The sequence below is a fragment of the Mustela lutreola genome, chromosome 9, assembly GCF_030435805.1.
Source record: "Mustela lutreola isolate mMusLut2 chromosome 9, mMusLut2.pri, whole genome shotgun sequence".
NCBI classification, from domain to species: domain Eukaryota; kingdom Metazoa; phylum Chordata; class Mammalia; order Carnivora; family Mustelidae; genus Mustela; species Mustela lutreola.
This window is the reverse complement of record NC_081298.1, coordinates 55,718,058-55,732,068: the sequence shown is the minus strand read 5'-3', so window position 1 is coordinate 55,732,068 and position 14,011 is coordinate 55,718,058. Positions and strand designations below refer to the sequence as shown.

Genomic DNA, 14,011 nt, shown 5'->3' with positions numbered 1-14,011 from the left:
CACTATAATTCTGTCATGGCTAGGATGTTACCCCCTTCCCACGCAACTTGAGACTCTTGAGGTTTTGTGAGCACATGGTTTGGCTTGGAAAGGAATGGAGTGGTGGAAAGAAGCATGAGACAGAGGAGGAAGGAGGGGACACCACAGCAAGGGCCCATTCTCAACAAGTCACCCCGTGGGCCACTGGGGCTGGGGTCCCATCAAGACCTTCAAGTTTCTTTATGGGATGCACATTAGAGTTGCTATTACAGAAGTGGAAAGGGGAACATTCATTCACAAGGATTCAACCCCCCTCCACCACAGGTCATGAGTTGTGGCTCTTGACACTTCCAAGTCTCACAGGTGAGAGTACCAGATGAACTCCCAGAAGGATCCATACCTCAGTGTCTGAGAAGCCCAGGTGGAAAGCAAGAGACTTTCCATGCAGCAGCCAGACTTGCAAAGTCAGTTGATTCAGCCAGAGTAAGAAATGTTCATGAAGATGTGATGTGTGTCTCAGGAGTATTTCAATCAGAAATTTCTTGAAGGACTCTTCATTGCATTACTTGGCAAAAGAAATGGATTTCTGTCCCCCACTCCCCATACACGTGAACACACACTTCCTTGCAATAATCATTTTTCCTAGAGCTGCTAGGAAAATCGCCACACCCATTACAAAGCCTTTTCTCAGAATTCCCAGAATTCTGAAAAACTTTGCAGCCCCTACTCAGTGTCCAAAGTGAGGCCAAAGAATCTCAAAATTAGTATCAGAACCAATGGCTCAGAGTTCATTAGCTGTCATTATTTGCCCAGCATGAACTCAGCAATATGGAAATGCAGAGCAGAAAGTCTAAGTCTCTCAACCTTCAAAGTACTTACAATTTAAATTTTAGGACACGACCTGCAAGAATTTCTAAGTGCCTGAGTAGATGGGAAGAGATTTATCCTTCTAGACTGAAAGGATTCTTCCCCAGATCACACATAGCCTTTCCACCAATTTGACTTCCTCAAAGGATTTGAAAAACAATTAGCATGCCTGCCTACCTCCAAAATATGTGCCTTCCAACATAAGTTTCCCTTATTTTAAAAAATTGTTAGGGCACGTGGCTGGCTCAGTCAGTGGAGCATGTGGCTCTTGATCTGGGGCTTGTAAGTCGGAGCCCCATGGGGGATGAAGAGGTTACTTAAAAATAAAATCTTTAAAAAATTGTTATCAAATAATTTCATGTCCCTGTTAAAAACTCAGATAATGCAAGAGGATGTATAGCAGGTAACAGGAGCCTCTGCTCTCCTTTCTCTCACCCTCAGCCTTTCCACTCAGCCACTCTTCTAATCCTTTCAGCTGTTCACATCAAAGATATTCCTGTATAACCTGAAATCTAATCACAAAGATACATTGAACACACCCAGAGAGGGCATCTTATAAAATAATTGATCTGTGTACTTCAAAAATATCAATGTCATGCAAGACAAAGAAAGGCTGAGGAATGTTCCAGATTGAAGGGAAATGACAACTAAATTTAATACATTATTCTGGATTCTGCACAGAAAAAGGAAATTGCTGTAAAAGACATTATTGAACCAATTGTCAAAATTGAAATGTGACTGGGGGATTAGATAAGAAGCTTCTGTCCAGATTTAGAAATCTGTATTTTTTTCAGATTTAGAATATTATAATCATACAGTGTGTAGTAGATAAAATGTCATGTTCAGATTATAATACTGTATTTAATGCAGTATTAAGCTATTGTATCTAATTGATACTATATTGTATTAGATAAAAGTATAGGATTCAGATTTAGAAATACTGTAGTCTATTCAGGTTTAAAATTGTGTTCATATTCAAAGCATTGATAATAGATTTTCTGAAGTCTATAACTAGTCACGTTATGTAAAAGAAGGCTCTTTTTCTTAGAAAATACACACAGCTTTAAAGATACAGAAGCAGATACAGCCACAATGGAAAAAAAGTATGGAAGTGCTTTTAAAAATTTAAAACAGAACTATCATATGATCCAGCAATCTCACTTCTGGGGATAGATCCAAAGGAAATGAAATCAGTACCTTGAGAAGACATCTGCATCCCCCTGTTCACTGCAGTATTATTTACAATAGCCAAGACCTGGAAGTGACCTAAGTGTCTACTGACAGATAAATAGATTTTAAAAAGTGAGATATATACATATTATTAGTAAATATATAAGTGAGATAAATGTATTATATATATAATTTATGAATATATAATGGAATATTATTCAACCATACAAAGAAGAAAATCCTGTCATTTGCAACAGTATGGGTGGACCTTGAGAGTTTTATGCTAAGTGAAGTAAGTCAGACTGACGGCTAGAAGACGTCATCCAGAAGATATGACTGCCAGTTCGCCCATGAACTGGACCATGATAATCAGAGTTTGCTCAACCCCTCCCCTGTTCTTAGAATGTGCATTCCATTGCCTTTTCCACTTCCAGAGGCTTCCCTAAGGATACAAACTTGAGAAAGTGAATGTGGTCCTGAAACCATCTGAACAGTATATGTGACTGAACACACTTAAGATCTTTGTAAAAACTTTTAAGATCTGGCAGGCAGGTGCAGAAATCTACCAATCTTGCTGCCACCCAAGACAAGCCTTGTATGTATGTTCCTTTTGCTATTAGAACTGCCACCTACCAACCTGGAGTGTCTGCCTCTTTTGTCCATCTCTCCCTACCCTCCACATACAGTCCCGTATAGATTTCAGGTTTCACCTAGGAAGCTCCTGAGGACCTTCTAACACAGGGAAGGACAAAAACTACAATTTCACTTATAAGGAATCTGAAAATGTGAAACCCATAGAAACAGAGTAGAACAGTGATTGTCAGGGCAGAGGAGTGGGGGAATGGGTAGTTACTGGTCAAAAGGTACAAACTTTCAGTTATAAGATAAATTCTGGGGGATCTAAGATACAGCATGGTGACCATAGTTACCACACTGTGTTCTTTAAAGTAGCGATGAAAGTAGCATTTTAATGTTTTCTCCATAACAACAAATGGTAATGCTATGAGGTGAAAGATGTGTTAACTCACCTATTGCAGTAAACATTTTGTGATATACTCATGTATCAAATCATCAGATTGTACACCTTAGATTTACATAATGGGCTATGTCAATTATATCATAATAACCCTGGAAAAAAAGAGAAAAAGAGGCAGATGATATATGCAACTTCCTCTTAAGTGGTTCAGAAATATATATATTGTGTGTGTATATTTTATTATATTTATACTGCTAAACCAAAGGAAACAACAGTGATTTCCACATCTTGTTCAAATGTCATTTCTGAAAGTATCTCCTGAGCTCATAAAATTTCTCATGCACTGATGTGCTGCCTCCTGCTGCTGAAAGCAACCTGGGAGTGTGATTCTGGGAATGTGACATATTAGGAATCTTTTTAAATTGGCCTCACTAAAATTGTAATTTTTTTACAATCTCCTTTTGAGATTTTATAGCCATATTTTAGCCAGTAAGCAATTTTGAAAGCTGGAATGATTCAGTCCTGTTGTCAGTCTGTGAGCAGATTTTATTTTGACCGGCTGCATAATTTCAGTAAGGGTTTGAGAAGACTGTGTGTAAAATGCCTGCTTGTCTCTTCATTATCAAATTGGCACTTCTAAGAACCAGACAGGAGATGTGAGCAGAGTACAGACTTTTCATTATAAAAAGTTTTCACACTGTATTTTCTTTTTTTTTTTTTAATATTTTATTTATTTATTTGACAGAGAGAAATCACAAGTAGTCGGAGAGGCAGGCAGAGAGAGAGAGAGGGAAGCAGGCTCCCTGCTGAGCAGAGAGCCCGATGCGGGACTCGATCCCAGCACCCTGAGATCATGACCTGAGCCGAAGGCAGTGGCTTAACCCACTGAGCCACCCAGGTGCCCCACACTGTATTTTCAAGAGTTTTTGTCCAGTGTGAATTTAGCTCTAAACTGAAAAAGAGGTATTACTATTTTAATAATATTAACAAATTAATTTTATTTTTACATACTAATTTTATGAAACTTAAAAAATACGAAAGAAGACCAAAAGTCTGTCCTACTTTGTTCCTGGAACTCTTCCTAAATGTTGCTTACACAGAGCATTCTAATAGGTTACTATTCCATTCTGTACTTAGTCGATCCCATGTTGTTAAACAATGGTGGAAAGTATTCTCATTTGAGTCTTGATATTAATAGGAATGCCAGTAATAGTCATATAATAGCTAATATTTATTTTTCTTTTTCTCTGCCATGCCAGAAACTGAGCTAAGTACATTACTCATGTCCTCTTATCTCATCTTCTGGGGAAATGAGAATGTTCTATTATTATCCCCATTTTATGACTGAAAAAACTGAAAGATCAGAAAGTTTATATAATGCATCCACAGTTAGGAAGGTAACAGAGCCACCTCAAAGACTGGGCTTTTAGATATATGTATTGTGTATGTGTGTGTGTGTGTGTGTGTGTGTGTGTGTGTATACACATATATATGTATATATACATATATATACACACACATTACAAAATTTTAAGATGTGAGGCACCTGGGTGGCTCAGTGGGTTAAGCCTCTGCCTTTGGCTCAGGTTATGACCTCAGGGTCCTGGGATGGAACCCTGCACTGGGCTAGCTGCTTAGCAGGGAGCCTGCTTCCCCCTCTCTCTCTGCCTACCTCTCTGCCTACTTGTGGTCTCTCTCCCTCTGTCAAATAAATAAATAAAAATCTTAAATATATATATTAAGATGCTATTATTGTGGGGTTTTTTTGTTTTGGGGCTTTTTAAAGATTTTATTTATTTATTTGACACCGAGAGAGAGAGAGAGAGAGAGAGAGAGCAGGAACAGGAGCAGGGGAAGGCAGAGTGGGAGAGGGAAAGCAGGCTTCCAGCCAAGCAGAGAGCCCAATGCAGGTCTCGATCCCAGGACCCTGAAATCATGACCCATGCCAAAGGCAGACGCTTAAAGACTGAGCCACCCAGGAGCCCCTAAGATGCTATTTTTAAAATAAGCATCCTCTATTCCTACTTTTAAGTTTTTTTTTTTTTTAAAGAAATAGGTATTTCTTCAGCTGTAGTGAAAAGAAGGGCCATCTGTACCCCAATGTTTATAGCAGTAATGGCCACGGTCGCCAAACTGTGGAAAGAACCAAGATGCCCTTCAATGGACAAATGGATAAGGAAGATGTGGTCCATATACACTAGGGAGTATTATGCCTCCATCAGAAAGGATGAATACCCAACTTTTGTAGCAACATGGATGGGACTAGAAGAGATTATGCTGAGTGAAATAAGTCAAGCAGAGAGAGCCAATTATCATATGGTTTCACTTATTTGTGAAGCATAACAAATAATATGGAGGACATGGGGAGATGGAGAGGAGAAGGGAGTTGAGGGAAATTGGAAGGGGAGGTGAACCTTGAGAGACTATGGACTCTGAAAAACAACCTGAGGGTTTTGAAGGGACGGGGGGCAGGGGGGAGGTTGGGGGAACCAGGTGGTGGGTTATTATGGAGAGCACGTATTGCATGGAGCACTGGGTGTGGTGCATAAACAATGAATACTGTTACACTGAAAAGAAATTTAAAAAAAAGAAATAGGTATTTCTTGAATGAAATGTTAATATTCATTGTTTGAGTTGTTAATAAAATGTTTAAATAATTTCCTATTATGATACTAAATTCACTTTGCTTTCCTGGTGTAGGAACTTCTGTCTATAGTACAAATGTTTATGACTTTTTTGGTTAGTGATTTTTCAAAGTTCATACTTATTCTGGAGTCAGTGTTAGTAATATGTATTTTTCCAGAAAATGTGTCCATTTGTGGGAGACCTTTGATGTATGTTGGTTGCACAGGTTACTAGCTCCCTCCCCCAAACTCAACCTTAGAGATGGAAGAGAGATGGAAGCAAGAATCTTACAACCAGCTGTGAGGCAGAAGATGGTCCAAAACAAGCATGGCCATATGGCTTGAGTGTGGTCGGGTGCCTCTAGACAGGAAAGTTAGAACATAATTTCTAGAGTTCTTTGCCAACACCTGATCTTTCTCCCTTTAGTCTCAGGATTCAGCAATGCTCTCTATGAGCCAGAATGAATAAAAGGAGGTAGTGCTCATGGTTGTCTGTTTCTACAGTAAGAATAGGTAACATTTACTTCTCCCAATAGTATGGAACTAGCTAGGATGAGAAAGACCAAAGGAAGGGAGGCTCTGTTTTATCATCTGGAAAGATGGGAAAAACAGACCTGGTCTGACTGCACCAACTTCCAGAGAAGGCCTCTCAAATGGGGGATCCTTACTTTCCTTCCCCACTCTGGCTTCATCATGAAGCTTGAGGTGAAAGATGATGAATCTAAGCTCTCTCTGAACTTGAACTCTAAAAGGTAAATTAAGGGCAGTTGGGTGGCTCAGTCGATTAAGTATCCAACTCTTGATTTTCACTCAGGTCATGATCTCAGGGTCATGAGATCATCGGATTCTCTCTCTCCCTCTCCCTCTGCCACTCTCCGCCCCAGTTCTCGCATGAGGGCACTCTCTTACTGTGCACTCTCTCTCTCAAAAATAAAATAAAATAGTAAAATAAAATAATAAAAAAGTGAATTAGACCTGGCTGCCACCCAGTGGGAGTTTACAAAGCTACACATGATACGTGCTACAGCCTAAAGATATTCTGAGATTTAAAAGGGCCAAAGGAGGGGCATCTGGGTGTTTCAGTGAGTTAAGCCTCTGCCTCTGCCTCTGGCTCAGGTCATGATCTCAGAGTCCTGAAATCAAGCCCCACATCAGGCTCTCTACTCAGCAGGGAGCCTGCTTCCCTCTCTCTCTCTGCCTGCCTCTCTGACTACTTGTGATCTCTGTCTGTCAAATAAATAAATAAAATCTTTTTTAAAAAGGGGGGGGGCAAAGGGGCTTCTTTAGGGAATCAGTGATAGTGGCATTGCATACACATGTAACAGAAAGAGCATCCTGAGAAGCAACACACCACACAACATTTATTCTTAAAAAATAAATGTGGCAAAAGAAATACAGGAAAGGAAACATTCATGAAATCCAAGTTGCTTTCAAACATAAATTTTAAAAGACCAAAAAGACTCATCTATCTTTAAAACATTGCTTATAGATATTGAATAATTATTTAAACATGGTCCCATGATATTTCAGAAGGGAAGGGAAAGTATGGCTTTCTTTCTTACTTATGAGTTCCAATGTATACAGCCTATCAAATGATGCTTAAAATAATACAAAAGTATTCCCTAACAAGAAAATCTGAAATGTCCAAAGCCAAGTTTAAGGTAAAGATACTTTAATTCATTCATGTCTGTATGGGCTTTTTGCTATTTTTAAAGACATCTGATTCTCTGGAGGTTAAATAAATTTATATTTTCAAATTCAGAGTAAGAACATCAGACCTCACCTACTAATCTACACAGTATATTGAACCAAATTTCAAAATGAGGTCCAGAAGTATATATGCTTTTTGAACTTTAAATCCTCCCCCTCAAGTTCTATAAAAGAGATGTAAAATTTTATATGAAATTAACTGGTTCAAGTGCCTTTAAGGAATGGTTCCCATCTAGAGTAAAATGGGGATTTTCCCTAAGCCATCCCTTTGTCTTCTTAAAGCAAATGGCATTGTGTTGTATCCTAACACTGGAAGAAGAAAGTCCAGCTGAGAGTTCTGGTCTTAGACAACTTCTGTCTTGTGGAAAATGCCATGAGGGATGAACACATTGCCCAGCCTTTGACAGTGGGTCCTGTGGGCCTCATCAGGCTCCTACCTTTCCTGGCTGGAGCCCCTTCAGCCTGGAGGAGTCTGAGCATCCTAGGGCACTGTTGCCCTGGTGTGCTTTCTTGGTCCCCTGCCGAGCAGAGCTGGAGAGATCAATAGCCACATCTTCCAAGCCATTCTCAGGGCGGGCTTCATCTGAGCCTCTCTGGGATCCTGCCAGTCTTCTAGAACCTTCCTGGAGGTGGTCTGAGTCCCAGAGTCCTGTCAGCTTTTCTTCATTTCCCGGTTTCCTTATCATCCCTGTGGATTTCTTATGCATCCCTTCCCAAAAAAGAAAAGAGAAAAAATAAAAACTAGATATCTCCAAATTCAGCAATTTTGTAAGTCTCTTCCTGGTCATTGTTCTCAAAATTCCATTAGAAGTGCCCTCATCAGTGCCCATCTCTGGGGTCACTAAGGATGCCAAGTTACCTACTAACGGGGTTAACACCTAACCCCATTAGGTGTTAAAATCTGATGTCTGCCTGTGGGGTGCAGCCAGCAACGGTATTAAAATGATTTTCTCTTAATTTAATTGTTGCCAACGATTTGAAATCAAGAGAAGGCACATCAGAAGCCAGACTTTCAGCTTTTCTGAAAGTAAGATGTCTGGCAGCACTGGGCCCACTTTCTTGTGGCCACAGCTCTGCAGATACCAGTAAGTACCACTACCCAGCACCTGATCTGCTTGTAGAAGTTCAGAGGGGTGGATTTGGTTCCCAGCCCAAAATTCTCTCTGGTTCTTCAGTCTTTGAGGGCAAAGTCTAGGCCATATTTACAATTGTTATCTCTAGTCTCACCACAGCAAATGACCAAATGACCCTAGGGGCTAAATGAGTGCTAAACAAACCCCCCCATCACACACACACCCCTAATTCTAATCTCCTACCCTACCCCAGGGGCTATCTTGTGATTCATTCCTCCCAGGTGTGATCCCATTAGTTTCTGGTACAGAAAACACCCAGAATGCCCAGTCCCAAAGCTTGGACCTCTCTTGAGCAGACTGTTCTGTCTATGAGACAGAAAAAAGCAAGTTGTTAATGGCAGAACTAGGACTCAGACCCCAAACCTTCTTGTATGTAGGCGGTTAATCACCTACAGATTTCTCTCCTTAGAACTATCCTCATTCCTATTATCATGAGCTCTACATTGTATGGTTTCCAAACCTTGTAATAGCACTCAACAGTTTGAAAATATATTTCACAAATTACAAGTATACCATTCCACTTTTAGAACCAAGAACTGATGTGACCTTTCCACACACTGGCTACACAGTTTTGATGAAAAATAATTCTACTGACCATAGTTTCAATCTTGGAATTAATTAAAATCAATGTGATATTCTAGGCCCCAAACTGAGTAAATGGATGTTGACTGGCTTGGCAAATGGCTGCCCTTCAGGGAACCCTGGCCCCTCCCCCAGCATTTCTGGTCTTCTTGCTGGCTGCAGGGCCCTCTTCCTTACCCAAGAGCCAGGGTGCACAGGAACCAACCAGGCCACCCTCGGTGGAATTGAGGACGGAGTCTGGCAGTGGGATGCAGTGTCGCACCATGGCCCCATAAAGGCCGTACTCAGCCATCACGCTGCTACCACCCCAACGCTTCTCCCGCTTCCGCCACTTGGCCCTCCGATTTTGAAACCAGACCTGATGTGAGGCAAGACAGGAAGCAGAAGAGCATACAGGAGGAGACACAGTAAAGAGGATGCTCTTAAGTGTCCCTTACCAGGGAGTCCTAAAAACAGCCAACTAGTGGTTCAAATCCCAGACCTTAAGGAGCTGTGCCTACTATTCACTCAAAACTCACAGGGACTCATCATTGTGTGGATAATATGCAATCAGTTTCCACTAAGGTTTTCCAGAGAGCCAGGAATGACAAAAATAAAATCAAAGTATTATTTCCCTTGTCGTGTAAAAAAGTGGACTATTATGTTTCCTGATTTTTCTCATTGGTTGGAAAGAGTTCACAGTAGCAATGGTCCCTTTTAATGTCAGGTTGTTGGTTTGTTGGTGAAATTTGTCCTGGAAAATATTATCTTAATAAAGAAACAATAAGGAATATTGATTAGCTGTTAAAAAAAAAAAAAGAGTTAGTGACATATCTTCTGACCTGGGAAGTGTCCAAAATGTGTTGTCAAGCAAAGAGGCTAAGAAGTATAACAATGCCTTTTTGTATAAACAAAGAAAAAAATTCCATGTGTGTAAATATACATATATCTATAGGTATACACATGTAAACATATTCAGGGCCAAATATATATGACAGAGATGGTGTGCCAAAAGGTTGCAATGGGCTATTTATGTTGGTTTCTCTCAGGGAATGATAGTCAAAGAGATGATAGATAAATAGAGTTATAGATAGATATAACTGTATATGTAGTTTTTAGTTGCAGCATACATTATTGTGTAATTTTAAGGAATAAATTAATAAAAGAAAAAAAACATTTGGGTTATAGGTGCTGTCTTTTTGGAATAAACATACAGAATGGCTCTAGCATTGTGGTACCTGCAGCTAAGTGAGCTTCGGTTTGTGTGTCAAGGGAAACGTGTGGGGTTGTAGAGGTGCCTGTGTGTATGTGAAAAAAGCATGTTCTCTGTGATGTCTTTGGGAAAGAGAAAGGGGACCCCAGACACCTGTATTCGGTCTTCTGGAAGCTCAGTTTTCACGGCCAGCATTTCCCGGGCATACACATCAGGGTAGTGGGCCTCACTGAATGCCTTCTCCAGTTCTTCCAGCTGGTGGGCAGTGAAAACAGTCCTGTAAGGAGACCCAAAGCACATGTGTAAGTGCATGTCCACAGGAGGCTGCCAGGCTTCCCAAATGTACAAGACCCAGGCCTGCCTTTCCACACCTTAAAAGGCCACCTCATGATAACTGGATATCCCACCTCTAAATGATTGGCCTCTGGAAAGTCCAGAAGTTCTTTAACATATTTTTTCCTCCTCGATGAATTCTATCAACTCATTCTAAGATCTATTTTAAAGGGCCACAAAATTGTCTTTAAAATGCTACAAAGATTATCCTGCAGCCTCCTTGAATAGCAGAATTATGTTCCCAAATGGCTATTATGTGTCAATCAAGAGGCCACAGGGCCTGTCATAATGCAGCACCATAGATTCCCAGATTCTGTGTCCTAAGTAAAGGGCCAGGGAAGACAGCCTGGTTATATACCTGTGCCGCCTCTTCTTCCTCTTGCCAGGAGTAGGGGACAGTTTCAGGCCACACCTGTCTTCAGATGGGCTATCCTCATCTGTTAGCACAGGAGAAAGAGAAGATTTTAAAGGTGAGCACATTACCTTTTATTGAAAAAAAAAAAAAAAAACCCTGTTTTTAAAGATGAGCCTATTTTTCAGAGCACTTCGGTGGCACAGTCAGTCAAGTCTCCCACTCTTGGCTTCAGCTCAGGTAATGATCTCAGGGTTATGAAACTGAGCCTCAAGTTAGGCTCCATGCTCAGCATGGAATCCGCTTGAGATTCTCTCTCCCTCTCCATCTCCCACTTATGCATGCAATCTCTCAAATAAACAAATAAATCTTTTTTTAAAAAGTGAGCATATTTTTCTCTTTTTTTAATTTAAAAAATGTTGTTTACTTATTTGACAGACAGAGGTCACAAGTAGGCAGAGAGGCAGGCAGAGAGAGAGGGGGGAAGAAGGCTCCCTGCTGAGCCGTAAGCCTGATGTGGGGCTCGATCCCAGTACCCTGGGATCATGACCTGAGCCGAAGGCAGAGGCTTAACCCACTGAGCCACCCAGGTGCCCCAGAAAAAAGTGAGCATATTTTTCACTTTCTCTGGATTCTAATATGAAGATTGAAGTTATGATTCTGCTGAGGAATGTTAACATTTATTAATACCCACTAGCATTGTTAGCACTTACTATATTCCAGGCACTCTCCTTAGCACGCATTAGCATGCATTATCACAGTTATTCTTCATAAAATAAAAGAACTTCAGGGGAGCTGCTAGTATTGTCCTTTTTTTACAGATGAAGAAGCTGAGGTGCAGAGAGATGAAGTAACTCTCCCAAGATCACAAAGGTTGTACATTGTACATGGTGAAGTATTGTATGAAGACTGTGTGAAGCTACTTGGCTGTTAATGGCACTCTCTATCACCACTTAGCTCCCAACTCCCAAATTCATTCACTTCTTTCCACCTCCAACCCCTCCTTTTAACCAATACATCAACATTTCTCTAACCAGGGGTGGGGGCCGAGGTTTGACATTAGAGGCCTTGTCAGAACTGCACTCACTCCCTGCCTTGCTGTACCAATTTCGAATCTCTGGAAGTGAGATCCAGGAAACTCTTTCTTGACAAAATCTAGTCATATTTTGTCTTTCATTTTACCAGTGCTCAGAAAGAAAAAAACTCATCCTATGAAGGTGGTTTCTGAATTTTTTAGTGAAATTACTAATATAATGGTTTGTTTTATTTTATAGAAAGACCTATTAATACAGTTTTTTTTTTTTAAAGCAGAATGAAAGTTTGCTTGCCTGCTGATCTGTCATGCTTAGTTTTATTATTTTGTTACTTTTATTATCAGTGGAGACTCAATGTACTCTTTTGCCTTGGCTGCCTGGATGCTCAGCTCTAGGCTCTACACAGTTTCTCTCAGTCCACGTTTTCTAATATAATTCTCTGTTTTCTTCCACTCACACCCCAGACCTCTCAATTTTTTTCTTTTTGCCTCCTTCTCTTTCCCCATATTCCGCCTCAACTTCTTTGAGGAAATAACTGGGCTCGGAACAAATTGCTGAGCATAGCGCAACGAAATTGGCGAGTTTAGTCCTTTCTCACGTGTGGGAAGGAGGGAAGGCAGCGCAAAGTGAAAAAGGCGGTACCTAGATTCCCTTTTCAGCACCCCAGAAGGCGGACAGTTCCAGGCCTGCAGGCCGCGTGCTATTCAATCTTTAATCCAGCAAACCTTTGAGTGCACGCAGGGTACTGGGTTCTGTGCAGGTGATGAACAAGCACGCCCGGGCCTCACTGACCTATGCCGTTCGTAGAGGCCGAGACTCGCGTCGGGCGCTGAGGAAAAACCCTCAGGAGACCGCTGCTTGGTTGTCGAGACCCCCAGGGTAGGTCGAGAACCGGGTGTTGGTGATATCCGCTGTGCTGCGGAACTAGATCCCGGAGAAGAGGCAGGGATTTAGGGAGAGGCAAGGGTCAGGGATCGAGGCTGAGAGAATACGCCTCCTCCGAAGGGACCACTGCCTGGGGTCCCGACTTCCCTTAAATCCGGAATGCTGGGAATAGGGGCTCAGTGAGGTTATGGTGAATTACCCCTGCACTGCCCCAAGCCGGAGGAAAGAGGGGCAAGACCCAGATGGGCTGGCCTGATTACCGGACGTCGAGACGCTCTCGCTGCTCTTCTGGCTGCTGAAGTGGGGAGCCGGACCACCTGGGGCTTGCTGGACAGCGGACTCAGGCGCTCCTGGTGGAAGAAATGGCACGTCGGCTAGGAGCAGGCAGGGCGCCCGAGCAGCCACAGGAGGCTGAGCGCCGAAACCACAGAGAAGGCCGAGCCCCAGTGGGAGGGCCCCGCGCGCCAGGCAGGAGCTCCCTACACCCGGACCCGTGCAGGATGCGGCCGGGGAGGTCTCGCAACCAGATCCTGGCCCGGGGTCGGAAGGCGCGGGCACCTCAGCCTCCAGGCCCAGCAGGTCTGTGATGGCGAAGCTGCGGGGGCGCGGAACACTAGGTGAGCCGCCAGGCACCAGCGCCCTGCTCCTGGAGCGCCCGTCGGAAAGTGCGTCCTGGTAGATCATTGCTTCTCAGTGGGCGAGACTTGACCTTCGCTAGGTCCCGTTTGCTGAGTGGGCACAGCTCAGAGGACGCTTTATACTGCTGGACACCCCGTCGGGCGCGGAAGGCCAGGAGGGTCCAATCAGTGGGTCGCTGACACGTCATCGCCCCGGACCCCGCGATATGGGGACGCCACAAGTTTCCCTCCCCTCGGTCGCCGCCCTCCCAGCTGCAATCCCCTCAATCACCTCCTTCTCTCTCCTCTCCAGCTGTCCTCCTGCCCATTCCCCAGCCAACCCTCTCCCCGCCCCCATTCTCAGGGAGAGGAAAGTAAGAAAGGGACGACCCCCCTATCTGCCGGTTCCTCTAAAAGCCACATATTCCAGGCCCCGGTGTGGTCTTCCTTTTCCTTCCAGATTCTCTAGATGGAGGTCCTGCTCACAGCTGCCCCCAAAGCCTCCTCCCAAGACCTAGGTCCTCTGGGCACCTGGCTGACTCAGAGGAACATGAGAC

The 14,011-nt window shown here is 42.8% G+C and overlaps 1 protein-coding gene across 1 annotated transcript; it reads right to left on the bottom strand.

Annotated features, from left to right (window-relative positions):
- Positions 1–7,751: 7,751 nt before the first annotated feature.
- VSX1 (visual system homeobox 1) lies at positions 7,752–13,521 on the bottom strand. Its single transcript, XM_059134240.1, has 5 exons — positions 13,098–13,521; positions 10,925–11,003; positions 10,387–10,510; positions 9,219–9,399; positions 7,752–8,035 (listed from the first exon to the last, which is right to left on the bottom strand). The coding sequence occupies exons 1-5, from the start codon at positions 13,519–13,521 to the stop codon at positions 7,752–7,754; spliced, it is 1,092 nt and encodes a 363-aa protein (XP_058990223.1).
- Between the last annotated feature and the right edge of the window lie 490 nt (positions 13,522–14,011).

Bases quoted from the DNA above. Each gene is read 5' to 3' on its own strand.
- VSX1 (XM_059134240.1), bottom strand. From the start codon at position 13,521: ATGATCTACCAGGACGCACTTTCCGACGGGCGCTCCAGGAGCAGGGCG. The intron at 9,400-10,386 runs GTGTCTGGGGTC...GCCTCACATCAG, and splicing joins TTCCAGAAGACCGAATACAG to GTCTGGTTTCAAAATCGGAG. The intron at 8,036-9,218 runs GTAAGGAAGAGG...TTTTTTGGGAAG, and splicing joins CTGTGCACCCTGGCTCTTGG to GGATGCATAAGAAATCCACA.